Source organism: Sinohyriopsis cumingii, chromosome 12, assembly GCF_028554795.1.
Source record: "Sinohyriopsis cumingii isolate HCF-2022 chromosome 12, ASM2855479v2, whole genome shotgun sequence".
Lineage (NCBI taxonomy): Eukaryota > Metazoa > Mollusca > Bivalvia > Unionida > Unionidae > Sinohyriopsis > Sinohyriopsis cumingii.
In genome coordinates this window covers 120,135,526-120,158,685 of record NC_142972.1, presented here as the reverse complement: position 1 = coordinate 120,158,685, position 23,160 = coordinate 120,135,526, and the positions used below count along the sequence as shown (strand labels likewise).

Below are 23,160 nucleotides of genomic sequence, written 5' to 3'. Positions count from 1 at the left end.
AGGGGGTGTTAAAACACTGACAGGGCCTGCATGATGAGCACAAATTAAAGCATGATGTAAAATGGGACCCTGACCACCAAGGTCAAAAGGCTGAGTGCACCATGAATTGGGCATTTTAAGAATCATAGTAAAAATGCTAAGAAATACCATGGAATATCTATAACAAGGGTTGGTAACCTACAGCATATATGCCACAAGGTGGCATGTCAAGAAGTTTTTGTGTGGCACGCGAAGGGCAGCCAAAAGTCTCGACTTTAACAGTGTTACTCTCTTACGGGTGGCAAATGCTTGTTCATTTTGTAATTAATCCAGAAAAAAGTGGCATGCTATGTAAAATAGGTTACTGACCCCTGATCTATAACACAGCCATACAGTTTTTAGGGGGTGCATGTGTGTATGTGTGTGTGTGATTTGGATTTTTAATGTAGCTTTAAAAAAAATTCAGTCATATTACTAAGATGTCTGCAGTGTGGCAGTTTATAGTGATGTCTAGCACTGGGGCATCATGCTGCAGACATGCAGCATGATGTCCCACCCAGTCACATTATCCTGACACCAGGCCGACCAGTCCTAACCCTAACCTCTTAATGCTGAGCGCCAAGCGAGGCAGCTGTTAGTACCATTTTTTACAGTCTTTGGTATGGCTCAGCCGGGGATCGAACCCATGACCTCCCACATCAATTAGGGGGTGCAACAAATTTTTATTATGTAATAGAGTACCTGCTACTTTTGCATTGCTGACCATTTCTGGGACACCAAATCCCTAGTCCATGCTCAATATTCCTTCCATCATTCAGCAATTGGAGGCCCAGAATTGAAAAGAACATGATCCCAGTCAGATTCCATAGAAATAGCCAGCATATAGAATATCTTTCCCTTTTGACATGAACCAAGACTAAAGGGTATCAGAGCAGGCTGGGAAGTGGGGATCTTAGCAACAGTAGGGACAAATAAGCTCTCTTGATAGTGATGATAATCCACCTGGAAATGGTGACTGCAGAAATATCATAGGTGTTGGTGTTGTGTGGTTTAATGCAATTTTTCAGCACACGACAGGCTATACATGGCGGCCAGTATTAATGGTGGAGGAAGAACCTGGGAAAACTCCAGAAAGAACCACCGACCCACGAGAAGCTACTGATAAGCTTTCTCACATACCCACACTGGACGAATCCGAGACTCGAACCCACGCAGACAGAGGTGAGATGGCAATGATCAGTAACGGACAGCACTTTAGACCACTTGGCCACTCGGGGCCCCAAATATCATAGGAACCCTTGTGAGGTAAAAGAGAGGATTCCTAACCTTTCTTTTCCTTTTAGGGGAAAAGAAGTAAAACCTTAAGGCCCTACCTGGGCAAAGGAGCCTAGCCTGATCATCCCCTGCACAGATATGACTGAGACTGGATATCTCAACAGGACCTGAAGCTAATGCATGTAGCTGACCCTTAGCTTGAAACCCAGACTGGCAAAGAAGAAAAACAATCATAGTTACCCATAAAACTTAAATAACCCTTTCCACCGACAAGGTATGAAATTCATTCCTTGTTGACTCTAAGGAAAGCTGGACGAATGTAAGGATTAGATTCCCATAGGCAGCTTCATTAAAATGTTCAGAATGGGTTTAGATAATACCTAAATAACACAAACGGTTCCATCTAGGCAATAATGAGCAAGATACCAGTCTACAAAGTTTAAAATACCTGAAAGATGAGGGTCCAACCCAAAAGCAGAATTTCTAGAGAACTCGAGAGAATTAGAATGCATCCCTACCCTTATTAGTAGAAAAAAGAACATTATCTTTCCTCAAAAAGGAAGAGAAGAAAGTCTGCAACTGTATTTAAAAAGGGACAACTATGATTAATGCATTGCTTTGTGCAATTACTGAAGATTCACCATTTTGCATAGTAAATTTTTGGAAATGGTCTGTCTCATAGTCTGCATAACGCAGTTAGCAACCTTGCTTGAAAACTGATCCTGCCAAATTTATGATTTTAGATGAACCAAGACTGAAGGCTGAGAATCTGTGGGTTGTTATGTAGGAGACAACCACGGGTTGTGACAGCAGGTCTCTCTGTGTTAATATCCTGGGCTTGTCTGTCAACATGTCAAGTAGGTCACTGAACCATGACTACTGAATTCACAGAGAGGCTTACTGGATGAGCTGAAATTTGGAGATCCTGTCTTGGTAAAGAACCTGCAAAATTAATTTGAAAAGTGTGAAGGCATAAGCATACAGATAGTCCCACTTCAAAATGAATGTGTCCACTGCCCAGACTTTCGGATCTGACACTGGGTATGCATGGGGTATAATGGGGATAATCATACTAGCTGTCCTGCTATGCAAATATGATCACTAATCCCTACTCTACAGTTTAAGGTAAGAGTGGATGCCTGCCTCCTTTTGTTGGACTACTTGCCTGTCACAAATACTATACTCTGAAATCAAGGCAGAAACAACCATGTCATGGGGGCTGTGATGGATTAAATGGGCATCAATGGAAGGAGACATGCTAATCTGATTCTTTCTCACGATAGGCAAGAGACTCCCCAGTCAGAAAAATAAAAGCCTGGTGTCTGGTTGCTTGATGCTTGGAGATTGATGATCGGTGATTGACCATTGCCTGGTGAGCAGTAACTGGTCAAAGATTTGTCCAGACAATGATCTGGCAGATGAGTCTGCCCCATATCAGGGTTCATACACCTTTGGTGTGACAAAATTCAAGGACTTTTCAAGGACTTTAGCCAATTTTCTCAGGGACTCCAATGCCCATAACATTTTAGGGATATTTATCAATGGCCATTTAAAGGATGAGTGAAAATGTTGTAATTTTCTCACAAGAGGCTTCCCAATATTTGTGCAATTGGCTTGAGACTTCATAATAGAGAATATAATATTAAAAAGATCTTAGGATAATAACAAAACTTTATTCTAAGAAAAACATATGAACTCAGATCTTTACATGGAGAACAAAAAAAAAACAACCTACAGATTACACAACAAAATAAGGTACACTAGGTTCAACGGTTCTTAAAATTCTTAACTCCAACTACCAATTGGGAGTGAAGAAACACTTCTGAGACATTTTGCTCCAAGTGAAATGGGTAAGCTCTTGCAGACAAATTCCCAGATAAATCTTTCGTATTCTCAATGCCACGTACATGTGTTTATCCTTTGGCAGGTGTGAATGCAGCCTCCTGAATATTCGGTAGTGATCGGGGTTTACGGAGATTGCCTAAGCCTACCTTCTCTCCAACACACTTCATGAAAACACATTGGACCACCTCGTATATAGTGGTTTACATAATTTATGCATAACTGAAGTTGTCTGCAGTGGACAAAATCAATTTCTGGAATAACTCTTATGCATGATAGGATGCATTCATGCAGCATCTTAAAATCATCTGCTGCTAAAGTATGCCGTGTGTCGCCATGTCTAAGTTTTTATATCTGCTGTCGTGTGATTGCTCATTGAAATTTTACAGGTACATTTACATGTAGATGTAAGTACATTGTGTAGAAATCAGTCTTTCTGTTAACAGGCTGCTATTAAAATGTGCATATTATACTATGACAATTTTTAAAAAGAGTATTCACGACACAATACGAGATAATATTCACTTCTACAGCTATTACCCTATTACCAATTTGAGCATGCTTGTACAGAAAGTTTTTTTTCTGTTCTATTTTCAGGGGCATAAAAAAGCTGGCAAAACTAAATAAATGGCTAAATCTGACAACCGGAAAACCACTGTGGACATTCTTACTTGTTTTAGTTTACCTTTGTCAATGACAGGGTCCTCATCAGAATCAAAGCCTGCTCTGAAATCTGAATGGAATTTTGATAATACATCATGTACAGCTTTTTGAACAGGTCTTTTCCCTCCTCTGCTACTAGACTGATTTGAATGATCATCAAAAACAACATCTACTTTTGACTCAGAAGTAGGTTTCTGAACAATCACCACATTCCTTGCTGACTGTTTACTTGTCCTAGCAGAATCTGTATCTAATTCCATATTTGGCTGATGAACCAGAGGGTTCTCTCGTGCAGATTTCTGAAAAGCCTTTTTCTCCACACACTGATTAGAGTCATCCTCAGAATCAGACATTAATTTTGTAGATTTGACCTCTGAACTTGTGACCCTAATGGATGTTCCGGAAAGATTCTGGTCTGACTCAGAGACTGGCCAAGCAGATCTGAGTTTTGCAAATGGTTTAGATGATTGTCTATGATCTGGTGTCACTGACTCCATTTTGATTCTTTTATCAAATGCCTCAACAGGTTCCTTCTCCTCAACTTCAGCTCTAGCACTGGAAATATTACCAAGAATCAAGGAAACATCATATGTATGACATTTCATAATTTGTTATCTTAAGTACGTGTAATAATAACTAAAATTACACATGATAACACAGGAACATTCATGATAATGCCCAAATGAGCCAAATTATTTTTAAAGTAACTTCACCATGCTATTTTGTGTTGATCAAATAAAAGCAGTCGTTTTTCAAATGATAAATAAAATCTTAAATTTGTATTTCCAATTGAAATTTGCAGCACCTTTTGAATAATCTGAATCATTTGTTCATGAAAGACAGCAACCTAAAAAAAAAACAGTATCATAATTTCATGTGAAATGGCACTCAGGTAATGTTACATACAAGACTAAGTCCTTTACTTCTTAACTGCGAGTAAGTTATCCAAATCAAGGAAGAAGCTTTGACTTAACTTTTCTGCATAAAATGAAAGTAAACAATTATGATACTTTCATTTTACAATGAACATGTATGAATTACTACAACAATAAACAAATTATGAAACAAAACCTTTAATTTTCAAAATGGCTATCTATACAGGTACAATTATTATAATGTATACATGTCTTTAAATAAATTTATCTCATGCCTAACACAATAGGTCAGAAAAAAATGACATCTGAACCGCAAGTGATGGCTTACACATACAGCTCTCCCTCATTATAACACGGTAGTCAGGGTCCAGAACTGCTGACTGTGTTATGTACCAAACATGTTATATTGAGAATCATGATATGCATGGAATCATACTATACTGACAGTGTAACATATAGAACAGTGTTATAGAGAGAACTATCAATGTTGTTAAATAATGGTGTTTTGAAAAGGAAATGAAGACATATGACTAAGTTTCATCTTGTTTTATTCAACCCTTACTGTTATACACTGGTGTGACTTTTGGTCATGGAGTCCAAAGTAGTACCAGGTTATACCTGGAATAGTGTTACAATGAGGTGCATTATAATGGGGGGGGGGAGAGAGTTGTATCTTGTCAATTTAGAAATAGAAGAAGAGCACTGAAGTTACAAAGACAAATACATATTGAAAATAAATTCTGAAAGCTTATTAAAGCATTACTGTAGAACAAAAGTATTTTTCTGACACATGTCATTTCAAAATGAATGAAGGTCATTTGTTCATATACTTCAAAACAAATAAAGTATTCTCACCGCTTCCTCTGTTGATATTTTGGAACTGGGGACATTTGTGAGACAGGTTCCTGTTTAACTTTATCCAAATCCACAACTGCAGTAGTCTCTTCTTTCTGAGAAAGAGCATAATGAATTAGTAAATGTTTGATGAGATAATCATTAATTCCTTCAAAAGACAAACACAGCCGTGACTGAAGTGACATCATGCTTTAGCATCTTCTATTATTAAAATTCAAAGGACTACCTGAAATGAATACTGGCACACTTTTGTGACTGAGATGCTAGAATTTAAATATGAAGATTGTGCTAAAATTAGTGTTCACTGTGCTATATAAGGTAAGTCAAAAACTGTTTTTTAACTTTGATTTCTGAATGTAATCATTTTTTTTTCCTTCTTTATTTTACATCATCCAGATTGTAGTTGCCAAAATGAAAGTAAACAATAGGTACAATATACGATCACAAAACCTATCTGGGAACATATCATTTGAAAATCAAACTAGAAACAAATGGATCATGAGGACATGAGACTGGTTAACAAGCTCAAAGGTCTACAAGCCAATATAATACCAACTGTCCAGGCAATTCTGCTCTACAAGCCAATATAATACCAACTGCCCAGGCAATTCTGGTCTACAAGCCAATATAATACCACCTGTCCAGGCAATTCTGGTCTACAAGCCAATATAATACCAACTGTCCAGGCAATACTGGTCTACAAGCCAATATAATACCAACTGTCCAGGCAATTCTGGTCTACAAGCCAATATAATACCAACTGTCCAGGCAATTCTGCTCTACAAGCCAATATAATACCAACTGTCCAGGCAATTCTGGTCTACAAGCCAATATAATACCAACTGTCCAGGCAATTCTGGTCTACAAGCCAATATAATACCAACTGTCCAGCCAATTCTGGTCTACAAGCCAATATAATACCAACTGTCCAGGCAATTCTGGTCAAAATAAATTTTTCTACAGATAGTCATGGAAGCCAAATGGTTTATTGAGAACCTTCAAAAAGCTCAACCTTGGTAGAAATTGTCAACCTGTTGATCAGTTAGAAGAATAACTCTAAAGTCTGGTATCCTTTTGGTAATGGTGGCCACATTGCATGGTAGATCAGCAGGACTAGTGCAAACGTGAATGGCCTTTATGCCAGGATGCTTATTGTAATATTTAATCAAATTTTACGTTGTGTTGAGAAGTCATTATTTAAAAAATTATATTTTTTGTAGCCAGCAGTCAAACTGGCCAGCAAACCTGCATCATTTGTTCAGAACTAGAATACCTTCATTCCAGGAAGTTGTTGATAAAATTTGATTAAATTCTGTTGAGTCATTTTGGAGAAGATGCCATTTAAAATGTTTATTATTTTTAGTAACTGCTGCCATGGTTGATGTCAGATTGACATCATCTGTAAAAAAACATTCATGTTACAATGCCTTTGGTCAGACTCTTTTAGATTTTATGTGTACATGACGAGGGCAACAAGTACCAGTTAGTACTAGTGAAGTAACAATAACAATAAACAGCCAAGTCTGACAGGGCAAACCTATCAAACTTATTCAAGGCCATTCAGAAACACTGAGTTGAGAGCAATCACATTCATCAATGTCTTCAGCTATTATCATTATATGACAATACTTACGTTTCATATAAAAAATATATTAACAAGATCCACTATATATTCCAGATAGCAAGTTTTAATTTTACTGAAGGAAAGATAGTTATTTATTATGTCAGAGATTTGTCAAAGTTGTAATGCTGGGAACACTCTTGGGTCAGCAAAAATGGGAAAAATTTACTCTCCCTCCAGATAACACGAGTCACTCAAAATGGACATGTGCTCATATGTCTGAAGTTTTTCTTCTTCAAGGAATTCATTATAAGACCATTTCTTGTTTTAAAATGCAGATTGCTGAAAATGTATCTTGTATTCTTGAACGATAAGATATTCAAATTAGCCACTGTGGCAGCCATTCTGAAGTAAGATTTTCACAATTCTCATTTAGAATAAACTGGACACCATTAGAAGACTTTTTGGTGAAAACCCCATGTTGATATGACCATCCATTCAGTGAAAACCCCATGTTGATATGACCATCCATTCAGTGAAAACTCCATGTTGATATGACCATCCATTCAGTGAAAACCCCATGTTGATAAGACCATCCATTCAGTGAAAACCCCATGTTGATATGACCATCCATTCAGTGAAAACCCAATGTTAATATGACCATCCATTCAGTGAAAATTCCAGTTGATATGACCATCCATTCAATGAAACCCCATGTTGATACAACCATCTATTCAGTGAAAACCCCATGTTGATATGACCATCCATTCAGTGAAAACCCCATGTTGATATGACCATCCATTCAGTGAAAACCCCATGTTGATATGACCATCCATTCAGTGAAAACCCCATGTTGATGAGACCATCCATTCAATGAAAACCCCATGTTGATATGACCATCTCTAAATTAATTGAAATTTTCATGAATATTAAGTTATATCGATAGACAAAATACATCAGTTAACAGTATTTTAATTCATTTTAATGATGGGATAAATTATTCATAAAAGCATGAATACATCATGTATGTTTTCATTGCTTATTTAAAGTCTAAATCAGCCTCTTTTTTGTAAATAATTTACATTGGTGGAACCTGCCAATGTATTTTTGGCTCTGAGCCATAAAAATAAGCCCTTGAGGATAAGACAAAGAAATACATCTTAAGTCCATGTCAGTTACTTCCTCTGTGGAGTGATCACAACGTGGAGGAGAAGTGGAGAACAGTCAGCATCCTTACAAATCAAGAAACAGGAAAACAGAAGTTGGAACGTCTTTGTATGCTGAATATGTCCTGTCATTATGAAAGTCTAAATTCTGATAGAGACGTACATTCTCAATTATATGCAAAATGCACAGCGATTCTGGGGGAAATATGGGTCAGAAAACTAATGAGAGCCGATTAAGTGTGAAACCTAATAATCAGAGTACAGACAGTGATCTTGCAAAGGAAACTAAAAATGCTATTGAAAATGTCTTTGAAGTGAACTGTAACATACAAAAATATCATCCTCATTCAATAACTGAACACTGTTATGGCTTAAACTATGTAATAAGAAAGAGAGATAATCAAGTTTTGTGTCATTTAAAATATTAATTTATTTTCCTAATATACAAAGTAAAATAATTTAAAATAATTCACAGTTGATAATGAATTCCTAAAATCCTAAAAGTTCTATCAATTCCAACAGTCTCAAGTAATCTGAATATGTTCCAAAGGTATTTCACATGATAAATATAATGTCCTGATGTACAAACACCACAGAAGAATTATTCTCTTAAATCCAAGTGTCCTTGAAATGAATTCACAATAAATCCAATACAGCTTTGAATTAAAATTTCCCTGAATGTTTCAGAATAAGTCCATAAAACTTTAAATCAAAATAGTCTTTAAATCCGTACAGCAATTAATATATCCAATGTCTCTGGTTAAATGTGATAGCACAGCAGTTCCAACGAATGATTATATTAAATAAATGAATCTATCCTCTCAATACTCTTTCAAGACCAGTAATAACTTTAAGAATGAATGATTCCTTGTTTTAATTCTTTAACATATAAAACTAACAACACATAGCAATACCCAGTCACATTATCCTGACACCAGGCCGACCAGTCCTAATACTAACCTCTTTTAATGCTGAGTGCCAAGCAAGATAGCTGTTAGTCCCTTTTTGAAAGTCTTTGGTACGACTCGGCCATGGTTCAAAAACACGACCTTCTGCTTCTGAGGCAGACGCTCTAACCACTAGGCCACCAGAGCGGTCATATAAGACTTTCTGTTCAAAAGGACTAGCAATAACAAGAGTTTCAGGATGGATCCATGGCATCAATATTAAAGCCAGATTGGAACCACTATCAGTTAGGACCATCTAGACATAAGTCATTTAGTGAAATACCCTACATTTTTACGACCAGCCTTTCAGACGGAGTAGCAATAATGTTTTCAAGATGGCCATTGTGGCGGCAATACTGGATGTCCAAGTGAAACCCATTTCAGTTTAGATCAACGAGACATCATATAATGTTGTTGCTGTTGTTATGGGCTTAACACCATTTTTCAGCACATGATATATATATACATGGCTGCCAGTATATCTGTTGGAGAAGAATCTGAGAAAACCCTGGGAAGAACCACTGACCCACAGTAAGTTACTGACAAGCTTTGTCACATACACATGTTGGATGAGCCAAGATTCAAACTGATGTTGACATAGGTGAGATGCCAGTAATATGTAAAGGCGAGCATCTTAAACCACTTTAGTCACCTGGAGTAGGAAGAAGATATGATCTACACATATTTTGAAGCAAGAGTAATGTAAATGGCACATTATATGGCCATTCTGTGTTCAATAGTCCACTACATAGCTAAATTAAAATTTTTGTGCAAGTCATGTTTTCTTTTAGACAGCAACCTTGACCTTTGACCCTTTGACTTCAAAATCAATATGCATCTTCCTTACCCCAGGTGCAAGACATCTACAAAGTTTGGTCCAGGCCTGTCATGTAGCTCTAACTGCTTCATCTCAAAATCGTGATGTGTCTTCCTGACCCCAAGTACAAGCCATGCACAAAGTTTGGTATTGATATCTGATGTTACTGTATGGAAACCATATGTACTGCATATTACCTTTGCTATTTTCACCATGCTTGTGGAGAACAAGTTGTTGTGAAGAAAAAAAATTCTTCTTTTACACAGTGACTTTGACCTTTGATTATTTATTCTCAAAATTGATTGGGCTCTTCCTTACACCAGGTACAAGCCATCCACAATGTTTGGTAACTATAAATGGTGGAGAATTTGAGTTGTTGTAGAGGAAACTATTCTTTCTTCTTTTAGTCACAATGACCTTGACCTTCTGACCCCAAAACTGAATGGTTATTCCTTACTATAAGTCTGGTAACTGTAGATGGTGGAAAACTCACATTGGAAATAAAATTGCTAACAAAGATTGATGGGCAGAGGGACAACATGACATAATACGCACTGCATATGGTAAACATGTAAAAAATATGGTAAGTCACCAGAACCTAATAAGGTCTTGGGACCAACTCAGCATATTTAAATATCTAGTTTAAGATGCCTGAGATAAATTCAAGCCAAAAAGGGATTCAAAAATACGTAAAAAAGTAAAATGCTGGCTTCATTTTTCATCTGAATCCCTATGCAAATGCTCTAACTTAGCAATCTTCAATTTTCAAACCTTGCCTTGCACTCTTCATGTTTGCCAGCCAATGATCACATGGAACAGTTTTGCTAAACATTGATATTTGGCATAACTGCTTTGTTATGTGATTGGATGCAGCTAAAAGAAACTTATCCAATCAGGTTGCCTGTCACCTTTACCTAAAAAGATAGTTGGGAATAATCACAGCAGCTGTAGACAACAATGTATGCTGCATACAAGTTTCTCCAAATTAAAACTTTTTGCACACAAGTTTATATTGAGAGTCATATTATATGGATATGATTCAAGTTACCATACTGAATACCTATTGGTCAAGTAGCATGCTCTGTCCTAAGTCAATTGATTTCACTTGCTATAGGCATCAACTCTTTCATCAACAACAGGGCACCAGTTACAAAGACTGCAACGGCTTGTTACATAGCCAGGGATTGATGTGAAAAGAAGTGGATTAATGATCTTTGGCTGTTGCATATGTATACTTCCTAGGACATTGTGATACATGCATCATACTCTGTTCTTGTAAATGATGTACTGTTGCATATGTATACTTCCTACGACATTGTGATACATGCATCATACTCTGTTCTTGTAAATGATGTACCATGCTATATCAATGTTAGTCACTTACTTTACCAGTGCCACCTACCGAAAGAGACAGCGGTGACTCAATCATATTGAGTTGATTATCGTGACTTTACCAGTGCCACCTACAGAAAGAGACAGTGGTGACTCAATCATATTGAGTTGATTATCGTGACTTTACCAGTGCCACCTACAGAAAGAGACAGTGGTGATTCAATCATATTGAGTTGATTATCGTGACTTTACCAGTGCCACCTACAGAAAGAGACAGTGGTGACTCAATCATATTGAGTTGATTATCGTGACTTTACCAGTGCCACCTACAGAAAGAGACAGTGGTGACTCAATCATATTGAGTTGATTATCGTGACTTTACCAGTGCCACCTACAGAAAGAGACAGTGGTGACTCAATCATATTGAGTTGATTATCGTGACTTTACCAGTGCCACCTACAGAAAGAGACAGTGGTGACTCAATCATATTGAGTTGATTATCCAAGCTTGTTCATGCTTAAAGACCACCTAATGACACCAGTTGAGCTGTCGAAAATTTTAACAAGTTTTTCGATTGTACATTTTGAAAACTATAGATATGCTCTACTTACCACAGATGCAGGCTGCTTAAGAACAGTAAGGCCTTGTAATTCAGAGTCTGATGTATTTTTCATATCAGGTTTATTTCTTAATCTGAAAAAATGAATTTAATACATTATTAGTACCATCCACTACCTTAAAAATCTAGCCTTCCCAAGGCAAAAGAAATTTTGTTACATCATCTACTTTACAAGTTTGTTACATCCACTGTCTTACAAATCCAGCCCTATGAGATAATGGAAATCTTGTTACAGCCACTACCTTACAAATCCAGCCCTCTTTTCACACAGAGATCAACATAGGGTCACCCCATGTGGGTAAAGAAACTGAAGAGTGAGGGGTGAATGAATAATTCCATTTTGATCTGCTGCTTTCATCAGGCCAGTGAACCCTGTAAAACATGCAGACACTTGCCATGATTGAGGTCAAGTACCAAGATGGATTATAAGCACTACACACCATGGGGCAGGCAATTATGACTGCAATGGTTAGACTATCATACAACAAAGTTACATATCTAAATTGTAAAATATTTGTATCCAATAATAGTAGAGCAAGCATACCCCCTTTAACCAAGCAGCTAGCGCATGTGGTGTTATGTCTTGCTTTCTGGACTTGAGAGAAAGAGAAAAAGCATGGTACAGCTGTTGTGGATGTTCTCCATATGCTCCAGTTAATCTGAAAGCATTTAGGAGATCATGGAGAGTGAACAAATAGTTGTTTGTTGATTGCCTAGTAATTGCAACCTGTTTTACAAAATAAAACCTGGTTATGTCATTAGGAATTGCATGTCATTCCAGTCCACAGAGAGGGCATGTAGCATACTGATGTATGCTGAGGGAAGCAATATCTGAAAGCAAGTCTTGCATGATAGCTGATTGATGGATGTGGATGATAAGGGCTCAAACTTTGATGAGTTAAGCCATGTCATCATCCATCCTTTTGGGGAATAATGGAAGTATGGTTTGGATAAACTGAAATTGTCCAATACTGTCTAGTCCATGAGTGTGGTTTGGATAAATTGAAACTGTCCAATATTGTCTAGTCCATTATGAGTGTGGTTTGGATATACTGAAATTGTCCAATATTGTCTAGTCCATGATGAGTGTGGTTTGGATAAACTGAAATTGTCAAATACTGTCTAGTCCATGATAAGTGTGGTTTGGATAAACTGAAATTGTCCAATATTGTCTAGTCCATGATGAGTGTGGCTTGGATATAATGAAATTGTCCAATATTATCTAGTCCATGATGAGTGTGGTTTGGATATACTGAAATTGTCCAATACTGTCTAGTCCATGATAAGTGTGGTTTGGATAAACTTAAATTGTCCAATACTGTTTTGTCCAGAATGCCAAAATGTGTCCAAGAACATGGACCAGTATCCAGTTATGGTGATGTGGGCTAACTTCTTGTCTTCAAAGAGAAAGAGAAAGAAAAAGAGAAAAAAATTGGCTGATTGAGGAATGTAGGCAGAGTGGTATGATGTCATTGGTGTGACATCAGTTATTAAAAACTCGTGCCTTCACTGAGGAGGACTTTCTGATGTTTAGATCCTATCCACAACTTAAGTTCCAAACTACTTTTGTGCAAGGCATCGCTGACAAAAACCAGGCATGAAGGAGTCTCTCTGGATGTGAATGTAACACTGGCATCCTGGGCTGCTTGAGTAAGGTCACTATGACTTTCCTCAGTATGTCTGTCTTCAGTTCACTCAGATCCTTGATCCAAGATTTGTCCCATTGTAGAGAGGCAATCAGAACTACATAGCAGCTAGTGTCGCTCATTTGTTGAACTACTTTTATCATCAGAACAAGGTGTAGGTCCATATTCCCTCCCAGCTGACCAATAGAGCATTGAGGGCCCATACTTCAGAGGCTGGAAAGGGGAGGCTAAGGTGGACAATATGTTGTTCCACCTCATCAAGCAGTTTCACCAGTCTAAGATAAGTGGCTCATGACCACTACAGTAGCGTATCACACACTTGTATGGCTGGAATGGTTGTCTGACAGCTGGAACACCAGTCCAAAATAAGTGGCCCATGACCACTACAGTAGCATATCACACACTTGTATGGCTGGAATGGTTGTCTGACAGCTGGAACACCAGTCCAAAATAAGTGGCTCATGACCATTACAGTAGCATATCACACACTTGTATGGCTGGAATGGTTGTCTGACAGCTGGAACACCAGTCCAAAATAAGTGGCTCATGACCACTACAGTAGCGTATCACACACTTGTATGGCTGGAATGGTTGTCTGACAGCTGGAACACCAGTCCAAAATAAGTGGCTCATGACCACTACAGTAGCATATCACACACTTGTATGGCTGGAATGGTTGTCTGACAGCTGGAACAGCAGGCCATCATCTTTCATACACATCAAATTGCAGCGTGTTCAGTCCAGCCAGCCATTTTTTTTCTTTCTTTCTGGGATGACAGGATTTGGAGGTTGCAAAGAAAGTTATCCTAATGTAATGTGATCAGGTAATGTAACAGACAGAAAAATTAGTGATACTACAGTATGTCTAAAGGTATGTATTAGTTAACAACATAAAGACTTATTTTCAATGAAGCAAATAACAAAGTCACAAGAAAGATACATAAAACTATATTTGTCTATGACTTTTCATTTTTCTTTCTCTCATTCACATTTATTTGATAAAGGATTATTAAGTATCCTTGACAGCAGAAGTTTCTGGATTATTCCAACTTTAAGCAGTAAACAAAATTAGGAAATTGACTTTAATAAAAAACAGTAAATTCCTCCTGAATTACCTGGATCTTGACTGGGTGTTTGTATTTTCAGAAAAGGGTTCCATCTGTGATAAACTCTGTGATGGAAGTTTAAGAATGTTACCCTCTGAAAAAAAAATATGATGCTTAAGAATATATTTGGTTTGGTGTTTTACAGCACATCAACACATGAGGGTTATGTTATGCAAATAATGTTACCTTGCTCAGTGACAAACAACATCTGTTGACCTGAGATGATCTGATGGCAGGATTAGAAACAGCACCCTTCCGACTTCGAGTCTGACAACCCGAGTCACCACTGCTCTCTCAAGAGAAGGTCTTCTTTCGTGTTTTTTCTCTCTTCAGTTTACTCCAATTAAAAGTTGATTTATTTCAATCTGGATCAGACTAGAAGGCTGCAGTCAAATTTACTCAATTTACCTCATTGTGATATAACACTGCAAGTGTCACTGTGTCATAAAACACCAAACCAAAGCGGACTTGTACAGGCATATATATGGTACAAAATGGTTGACTCCAGGTAAGAGTTTTATTTATTTTTTCACACCTATTGAAGTGTTAGCCATAATTATTGGTATTCCAATTAGTAACGTATTCCACTTCAATCTCTGTAAGAAATTATTTGAAATACCATATATATATCCACTTACAAGTTGAGTCCAACTACATACAACATAAACCCTGATATGCAGTTGCATAACTGTCCTACTGATTACTGCACAGATCAAGATCTGCTGGTTTATTATGTGTTAGCAAATCGGGATCTTTGCAGTTTTCAGCTAGTTGTAAGCAAGTATATATTTAGATATCATGTAAAAATGGCAATAAAAAAGTATGCCAACTCTGATAATCTTTGATGTGATCATTATTATTTTTGCAAGCAAAGAAATTGTTATATTTGCTCTCACTGTTGATTGTAAAGATATATTTCGACTAAAACATTTCATTACACACAGAAGACTATAAATGCAAACAACATATAAATTTGCATCATCCTGTTGGTCAATTTTGACTCTCAAAAATGAAAAACAAAAAACAAACAACTAACTTCAAGTTTCACCATTGTTATTATCCAAAAAAAAGAAATACCTGGTTGACTGTTTGGATTACAATGCTTATCTTTGGAGCAATATAACACAGCATAACCCACATCTGAATCAGGAATCATATGTCGTCCATGCCTGAAATACATAGACACCATTATAAACAGTTGATTAATCCTTGGATTTTTATTCAAAGAAAAGGTAGGAATTATATTTTTCCACCTGTCTGTCTGTGCATGTGTCTGTATGTTACACAACTCTTCAAAACTATCCAGGATAGTGATTATAAACCTTGGGATGTGATTGGTTTAAGTGGGTAGATGAATACCATTGATTTAGAATGTTGATAACTGCCAGAGGGTGTAATGGGGTGATTGTAAATAATATTGAAACGATTCAAACTTGCAAGTCCTACATGTCTGGGAATTGGCAGTGGTTCTTTAACTTTTTTCCAGACAACATAAACATTGCTGAGGGTCTCAGCAGACCACATAATGATCTTTACTAATGTTGATTGTAGTAAACCTCTGTCCTAGAGGCATACAGATGGAATCCTGATTGAGACCACTTGGTCATGCCCTTGTGGCAGACCGATGGAGTCCTAAGACCTCATGGTGTTATGTATATTTAATTGAATTGTTTGTTTGTTAGTTTTTAATTTTTTTTTATTTCATTACATGCTATTTGTAATGTAACGCTGTATGCTGGACTTAAACTTGTCCAAAACTGAGTTCATTTCTGCTTGACTTGACTAACATTTTTTTAAAATTCCATTTTATGTAAACAACTAATACATAGTTAAATTATTCTCTCTGTGCGTGGGCTTGATATCAGGATCATTAATAACAGAAGAAGTAACTATCTTATTTGGATTAAAGTTTTGAAACTTCCTAAGTGAATTACACATAATCCAGGTTATTATTACGTGTGATTTGGATTTTTTGCATAGCTTTAACAATTTTTCAGTCATATCGCTATGATATCTGCAGTGTGGCAGTTTATAGTGGTGTCTAGCATTGGGGCATCATGCCGCAGACATGTGGCATGATGTCCCACCAAGTCAAATTATCCTGCACCAGGCCAACCAGTCCTAATACTAACCTTTTAATGCTGAGCAAGCAAGGCAGCTGTTAGTACCATTTTTATAAGTCTTTGGTATGACTGGTTATTTTCCATTTGGTAATGTTTTTATTTATTTATAGAAAATGCTAATTGTGACCTGAGGTCAAGCAGAGAGCAATGTTTATTATAACTGTAAGGACTTGGTTATTGTTGCTTTAATATCTAGCACTTTCAAGCTGAATTATGTTGTGATCAGTTGGGCTGAAATTATATTTTCTTCAACTTATTGAATTCAAGTTATTATTTTCTCTGGAAATACAAAAGTGCTCTGAGAAAATTACTGGATAAAGACATTCACTGGAATTACTAATGAATTCAAATCTGGAATTATATTACTGTGATTCAACAAAAGACTGTTGACACGTCAACACGTTAAGAGCTACCAGAGACATGTCATTGACTTCAGCTTTTGCATTTCTTCAGGACTTTTACAAAATTTTTTTTCCAGGACTTTAAATTATTAGTACTTGTGTCTGTAATTCTTGGATTATTTTGGGATTTACTTCGCAATACTCCAAGTTATTTTTTCTCATTTTCACTTTGTATTTATGGGAAATAAATTATTTGTGAAATTTTACAAAACTTGTTGTCTTTCACTCTTTTCTGTTACTTATTGTAAGAGCATAGACTCGTAATAATGGTCATGCCCTCGTTGCATAAAGATGTAATCCTGAATAAGACCTCTTGGTTATGCGCTTCTGGCATAAACATGGAATCTTGAATGAAGACCTTTGGTTATGCCCTTGTGGAATCCTGACTGAAGACCCTTTGGTCATGCCCTTGTGGTATACAGATAGAATCCTGAATAAGACTACTTGGTCATGGTCACTGGGGTCTACAGACCAGGATTTAGTAAATGTCAGCCCGTCCCCTCCCCGCCCCCCGGTTGAAGAAAGGGGAACCAATCTGGTCACAGCTGAATTCTCTCAATAGGGCATTAAAAAAGTAACCAACAGTGACAGCAGAACAAGATAGTTCTATAATATATAATGCTTTTTCTTCATCAACTTGAATCTATCAACAGTAATACAATCATGAAATAAAATGCAGTCTATTACTAATGAAGAAAATATTGAGGATATGGTGTTCTTTTTTTGTTTGGGTTTGATGCCATTTTTCAGCACATGATAGGCTATACATGACTGCCAGTGTAACTCGTGGAAGATGACCCTGTGAAAACCCTGGTATGAACCATCAACTCACAGGAAGCTACTTACTAGAAGACAAAAATGAAGAAATGCAGACAATACTTACCAACCTTAGATGTATTACCACATTACACACACCAAAACAATATAAAGCAATATATATCATGGCCCTAAAGTGGTATTTTTGTTAACGATATTGCCTACAATGAACCTTGTAAAGTTAAACACCATGACAGATGCCCAGACTATTTCGGGCAGGATCTAAACTTATTATCGATTGAGTTTATGTGAAGGAAGGAAATAATACTGCAATATTCTACTCATAATAATGCACTGACATTCACAGTGTAAGATCGAAACAAAGTCTGACTATAGACTTATGTCTCTATGGTCATAAGCTAAGCAAATGAAAGAAGCAAAATCCACAAGTTTTGTAAAACTTAACAAATAATTTAATTATCAAAGTTATAAATGAAAATGTGAGAAGAACTTACAATATTATGAAGTGAATAATTGGTTATAATCAGAAAGTCTGTTACTGAAATTACAATATATAAGAAAATTTATTTCTATTAATAATGATCCTGATATTAAATCCATACACAATGAGGATACTTTAGTTGTTTAAATAATAAAATTTAAAACAATAAGTCAGGTCAAGTAGAAAATAGACTTGATTTTGGACAAGGTTAAGTTCACCATACAATGTTATATTATAAGAGTATATAATGAAATTAAAAAGAAACTATAAAAAAAAAAAACCAATGCAAAATTAAATATACACAACAGGTACAGATTACTCAATGATCAAGAATGAAGAGACTGTAAATTAGTAAAAACCAAATGAATATTAAATTTTAGAACAAACACTATTTAAGATCAGTAAAGGTGTCTACATGACCACATCGATGACCACATTGATGTATATTTGATCAGTGTTGAGAACCTCATTTTGTTCATGTGTGTATGAGAGAGAGAATTATGTTTGCTATCTTAAGGGTGTGTGTGTGTGTTTTGGATTTTTAATGTACCTTTAACAATTTTTTCAGTCATATCACTTCGATGTCTGCTGCTGTTGTTGTTGTAGGGTTTAACACCATTTTTCAGCACACGATAAGCTATACATGGCAGCCAGTATTAATGGTGGAGGAAGAACCCAGGAAAACCCTGGTAAGAATCACCAACTCACAAGAAACTACTGGCAAGCTTTCTCACACACCCACATTAGCCGAATCCGAGACTTGAACCCACGCAGTCAGAGGTGAGATGGCAGTGATCCGTAACAGAGAACGCTTTAGACCACTCGGCCACTCGATGTCTGCTGTGTGACAGTTTACAGTGATGTCTAGCACTGGGGTATCGTGCTGCAGAATGTAGCATCATGTCCCACCCAGTCACATTATCCTGACACAAGGCCAACCAGTCCTAACACTAACCACTTAATGCTGAGCGCCTAGTGAGGCAACTGCTAGTACCATTTTTATAAGTCTTTAGTATGACTCGGCCAGGGTTCAAACCTGTGACCTCCTGCATTCAAGGCAGACACTTTAACCACTAGGCCACTGGACTGGTCGTGCTATCTTGAAAAATATTTAAGTTTAAAATGCTAGACATCGCACATGTCAAAAGCTGAATTTAATTTGGCTGTTGTTGGGGATAAGAGAATGCAAAATTTAGACAAAAAACATTTATCACATACATGCTCACACACAGGTTTACACTCATAGACATGAACAAATAATGAAGCTAATAGGCACACTCACAAGATTATGTGCTATGAAATATCTTCAGCAGTGATGTTATAAGTGGTCTATGGAAAGACTGCATTGGTTCCTGGCACATACTTCACACCTGCTAGTTACTGTCACATACTTCACACCTGCAAGTTACTGTCACAAACTACACATGTTAATTACTGGCACACACTTCACACCGGCTAATTACTGGCACACACTACACACCTGCTAATTACTGGCACACACTATACACCTTCTAGTTACTGGCTAGCTGGGAAGAAGATCATCAGTAACATATCATAACAGTAAGTTGCAGCTGGGTGAACTCGACAATGAAATCAAAATCCAAAGGTTAAAAGATTTAATGGCGTAAAAAATAGACAGCTGAAAATACAAAAATCTCAAACATCTTAAAATTCTGTCTAAGTGTCCTAATTTTTCATGGTCAAGATATTCTTCTTATGATGATATCACAAATACATTTTTCATGAGAGCAGGTTCATTAGAAACCATATTATAGAGGATGTGGCAAACATAGCTGCAAATACAAAAGATGCTTGAGCTTTGAAAGTAGGTCGCAGTGGCAGAGTTAATTCTGATAAGATGTATCCATGTACCAATTGGCATGAGTGTTGTTAAAAAAGGGTCTAAGATATGGGGGGAGGGCTGAGGTCTGGGACTGACGTCACACTCACCAAAGCAAAGTGAAGCGTCTCTCACAGCCTCTCCTTTCCTCGTGTAGTGATCACCGCGGCACCACTGTCTGGCTCTGCTGGGCAGGAGGTTACTGGCATATGGCCTCTCCTGCACTATTGTGCCCACAGCAGCACCTTCATGCAGGGCCCGTTTTCACTGAGCCTGTCGTGTGGCACAACTGAGTGCCCAGCGGTATAACTGGGTGGGCAGACTGGACTCATTAGCCTTGGTAGGCAGCCAGTCTAAGAGAGGGAAAACTCAGACTCCAAACCTGGGCAGATGGAGTTCGTTAGCCATGTCAGACAGTTTGTCCAGGAGAAGGAAACTCTGATTTCAAATCCACAAAGTATCCCAGCCATTAGATGATGGCTCTGCTGCCTTGTGGATATCTTCGGGAGAAGGAAAGGCTACACGAGTAAATCCAGACAGAAAATCTGAAGTGGAGCCCCTAAGGTGGCTGGGTGTCAACCATGACTTCCTTCCGGCAGCTCCTGCATCGGAATTTGTGCCAAATATCATGCTCAGCATTCCTTTGGACCCCACTGGCAAGGACAAGAGGGGGATCTTGATGTCTGGGAAGCTCTGGATCTCCATACTCCATGCCAAGGCTTGCACCCTGGAGAGGAAACTCCAGCCTTGCTCCTGAGTGAGGAAACAACATGGAAGCTGGCAGTTTACAGGTTGTAAGTCCCACCCGATTGGCCTAGGAAAGGGGCACAAAGGGTCAGCTTTGATGGTGGGAGGGATCATCGCATCCCACTGGCTGTCTACTGCCTGCCTCAAGTTGGGCAGCCCCCAGTCAGGAAGGTGTTGACCTGCCAACATCTGCGTGCTCCAGTGGATGTCTGGAGCTCAGTGTGTTGCTCAGCATGACAAGAAGACAGAAACTCCTCATCGGACAAAAGAAACGAGAAACCAACAGACTCCAGCTCTTCGATTTGCAAGCTGGAACATGCGCACCATGTGCACAGGCATATCTGACGACCTCAGGGAGGTGGACGACACCAGGCAGACAGCCATCATCGATAGAGAACTCACCAGACTAAATGTCAGCATGGCTGCCTTCCAGAAAACCAGGCTGGCCTGCAGCGGCTTCCTCAGAGAGGAAAACTACACATTCTTCTGGAAGGGTCAAGAACCTGAGGAGCCTTGCCAGCACAGAGTAGGCTTCGCCATCAAAAATACCCTCCTGGCTATGGTTGAGCCTCCCTCAGGGGGCGCTGAGAGTTTCTTGTTCATCTGCCTTGCCAGTGCTGCAGGTCCTGTCAACATCCTCAGTGTCTATGCCCGCACCCTTACGTCTTCAGAAGACCAAAACGATCAGTTCTATGGGCAGCGGGACGAACAGATCAAAGGATGCCCTAAAAACGAGCCACTATTCCTCCTTGGCAACTTTATTGCCAGAATAGGTGCGGACCACATGTCATGGCCTACCTGCCTCGGACATCATGGCACTGGAAAGACCAACGAAAACAGTCAAAGACTGCTGTGCACCTATGATGACCTGTGCATTACAAACACCTTCTTCAAGTGTAAGCCAAAACACAAAAGTGTCATGGAAACACCCCAGGTCTCATCGCTGGCACAAGCTCAACTTGGTCATCACCTGGCACTCTGCCCAGAAGAGTGTCCTCTCCACCACAAGCTACCACAGTGCAAACTGCTACTCTGACCATGCCCTCATGAGCAGCAGGGTGCGCTTACAGCCACACACACACTACACTACTCCAAACCAAAAGGTTGCCCTTGCATCAACACTGTGCAGATGTTGTCTCCTCCAAGGTGGAGGAGTATGTGTCCACCCTGGACCAGGCTCTCCAGGACCTGCCAGAGCATGATGCCATGGCCAAGTGGAATGCCATGAAAGGTGCCATCTACAGCACATCCATGTCCACATTTGGCAAGAAGGAACAGCCACAGTCAGGACTGGTTCAATGCACACCTTTCAAGGATGGAACCAATAACTGAGGACAAATGAAAAGACTTCATAGCTTACCAAATATGCCCCAACAAATGGATGCTTGCTGCCCTCAGAAGTCCCCAAAGTACCACCCAACGCATTGCCAGACAGTGTGCGAACAGGTATTGGCAGCAACTATGTAAAGTAATCCAGCGCACTCCCGAATCTGGAAACATCCAAGGCATGTACAGTGGCATCAAGAATGCCCTAGGCTCTACAGCGAAAGGGGTTGCCCCCCCCACCCCGAAATTACTGATGGGAGACAGGATCACAGATCATGAGCAACAGATGTCCAGATGGGTGGAGAACTACTCAGAGCTGTACTCCCAAGAAAAGTCAGTCACCGATGCAGTCCTTAGCAGCATACAGAAACTGCCTACCATAGAGGCTGACAAAGTGCCCACCTTAGAGGAGCTTAGCAAAGCCATCAACTCCCTCCCAAATGACAAAGCACCAGGAAGCGACATCATCCCGTTAGAAGCAATCAAACATGGGAAACCAACATTGCTTCAGCCGCTGCATGAGCTAATCTGCCTCTGCTGAGAGGAAGGAACAGTCCCCCAAGATATGCACAACACCACCATTGTGACCCTGTATAAAAACAACGGCGACCGCAGTGACTGTAACAATTACTGAGGGGTCTCACTCCTGAGCATTGTTGGCAAAGTGTACGCCCACATCTGCCTCAACCCGGAATCCCAGTGCAGCTTCAGAGCAGGCAGGTCGACAACAGACATGATCTTCTCCCTCTGTCAACTCCAAGAAAAGAGCAGAGAGCAAGGTC

The 23,160-nt window shown here is 38.7% G+C and overlaps 1 protein-coding gene across 1 annotated transcript in view; it reads right to left on the bottom strand.

The window, feature by feature from the left end:
* Positions 1-23,160, bottom strand: part of LOC149787345 (nibrin-like) — an 82,746-nt gene that overhangs the window by 26,107 nt on the left and 33,479 nt on the right. Inside the window, exons 8-12 of the mRNA XM_089977897.1 lie at positions 15,761-15,852; positions 14,693-14,777; positions 11,924-12,005; positions 5,490-5,584; positions 3,782-4,314 (exon numbers count right to left, since the gene is read on the bottom strand). Of these exons, the coding sequence (XP_089834023.1) occupies positions 3,782-4,314; positions 5,490-5,584; positions 11,924-12,005; positions 14,693-14,777; positions 15,761-15,852 (887 nt within the window). The remainder of the gene's footprint in view (positions 1-3,781; positions 4,315-5,489; positions 5,585-11,923; positions 12,006-14,692; positions 14,778-15,760; positions 15,853-23,160) is intronic.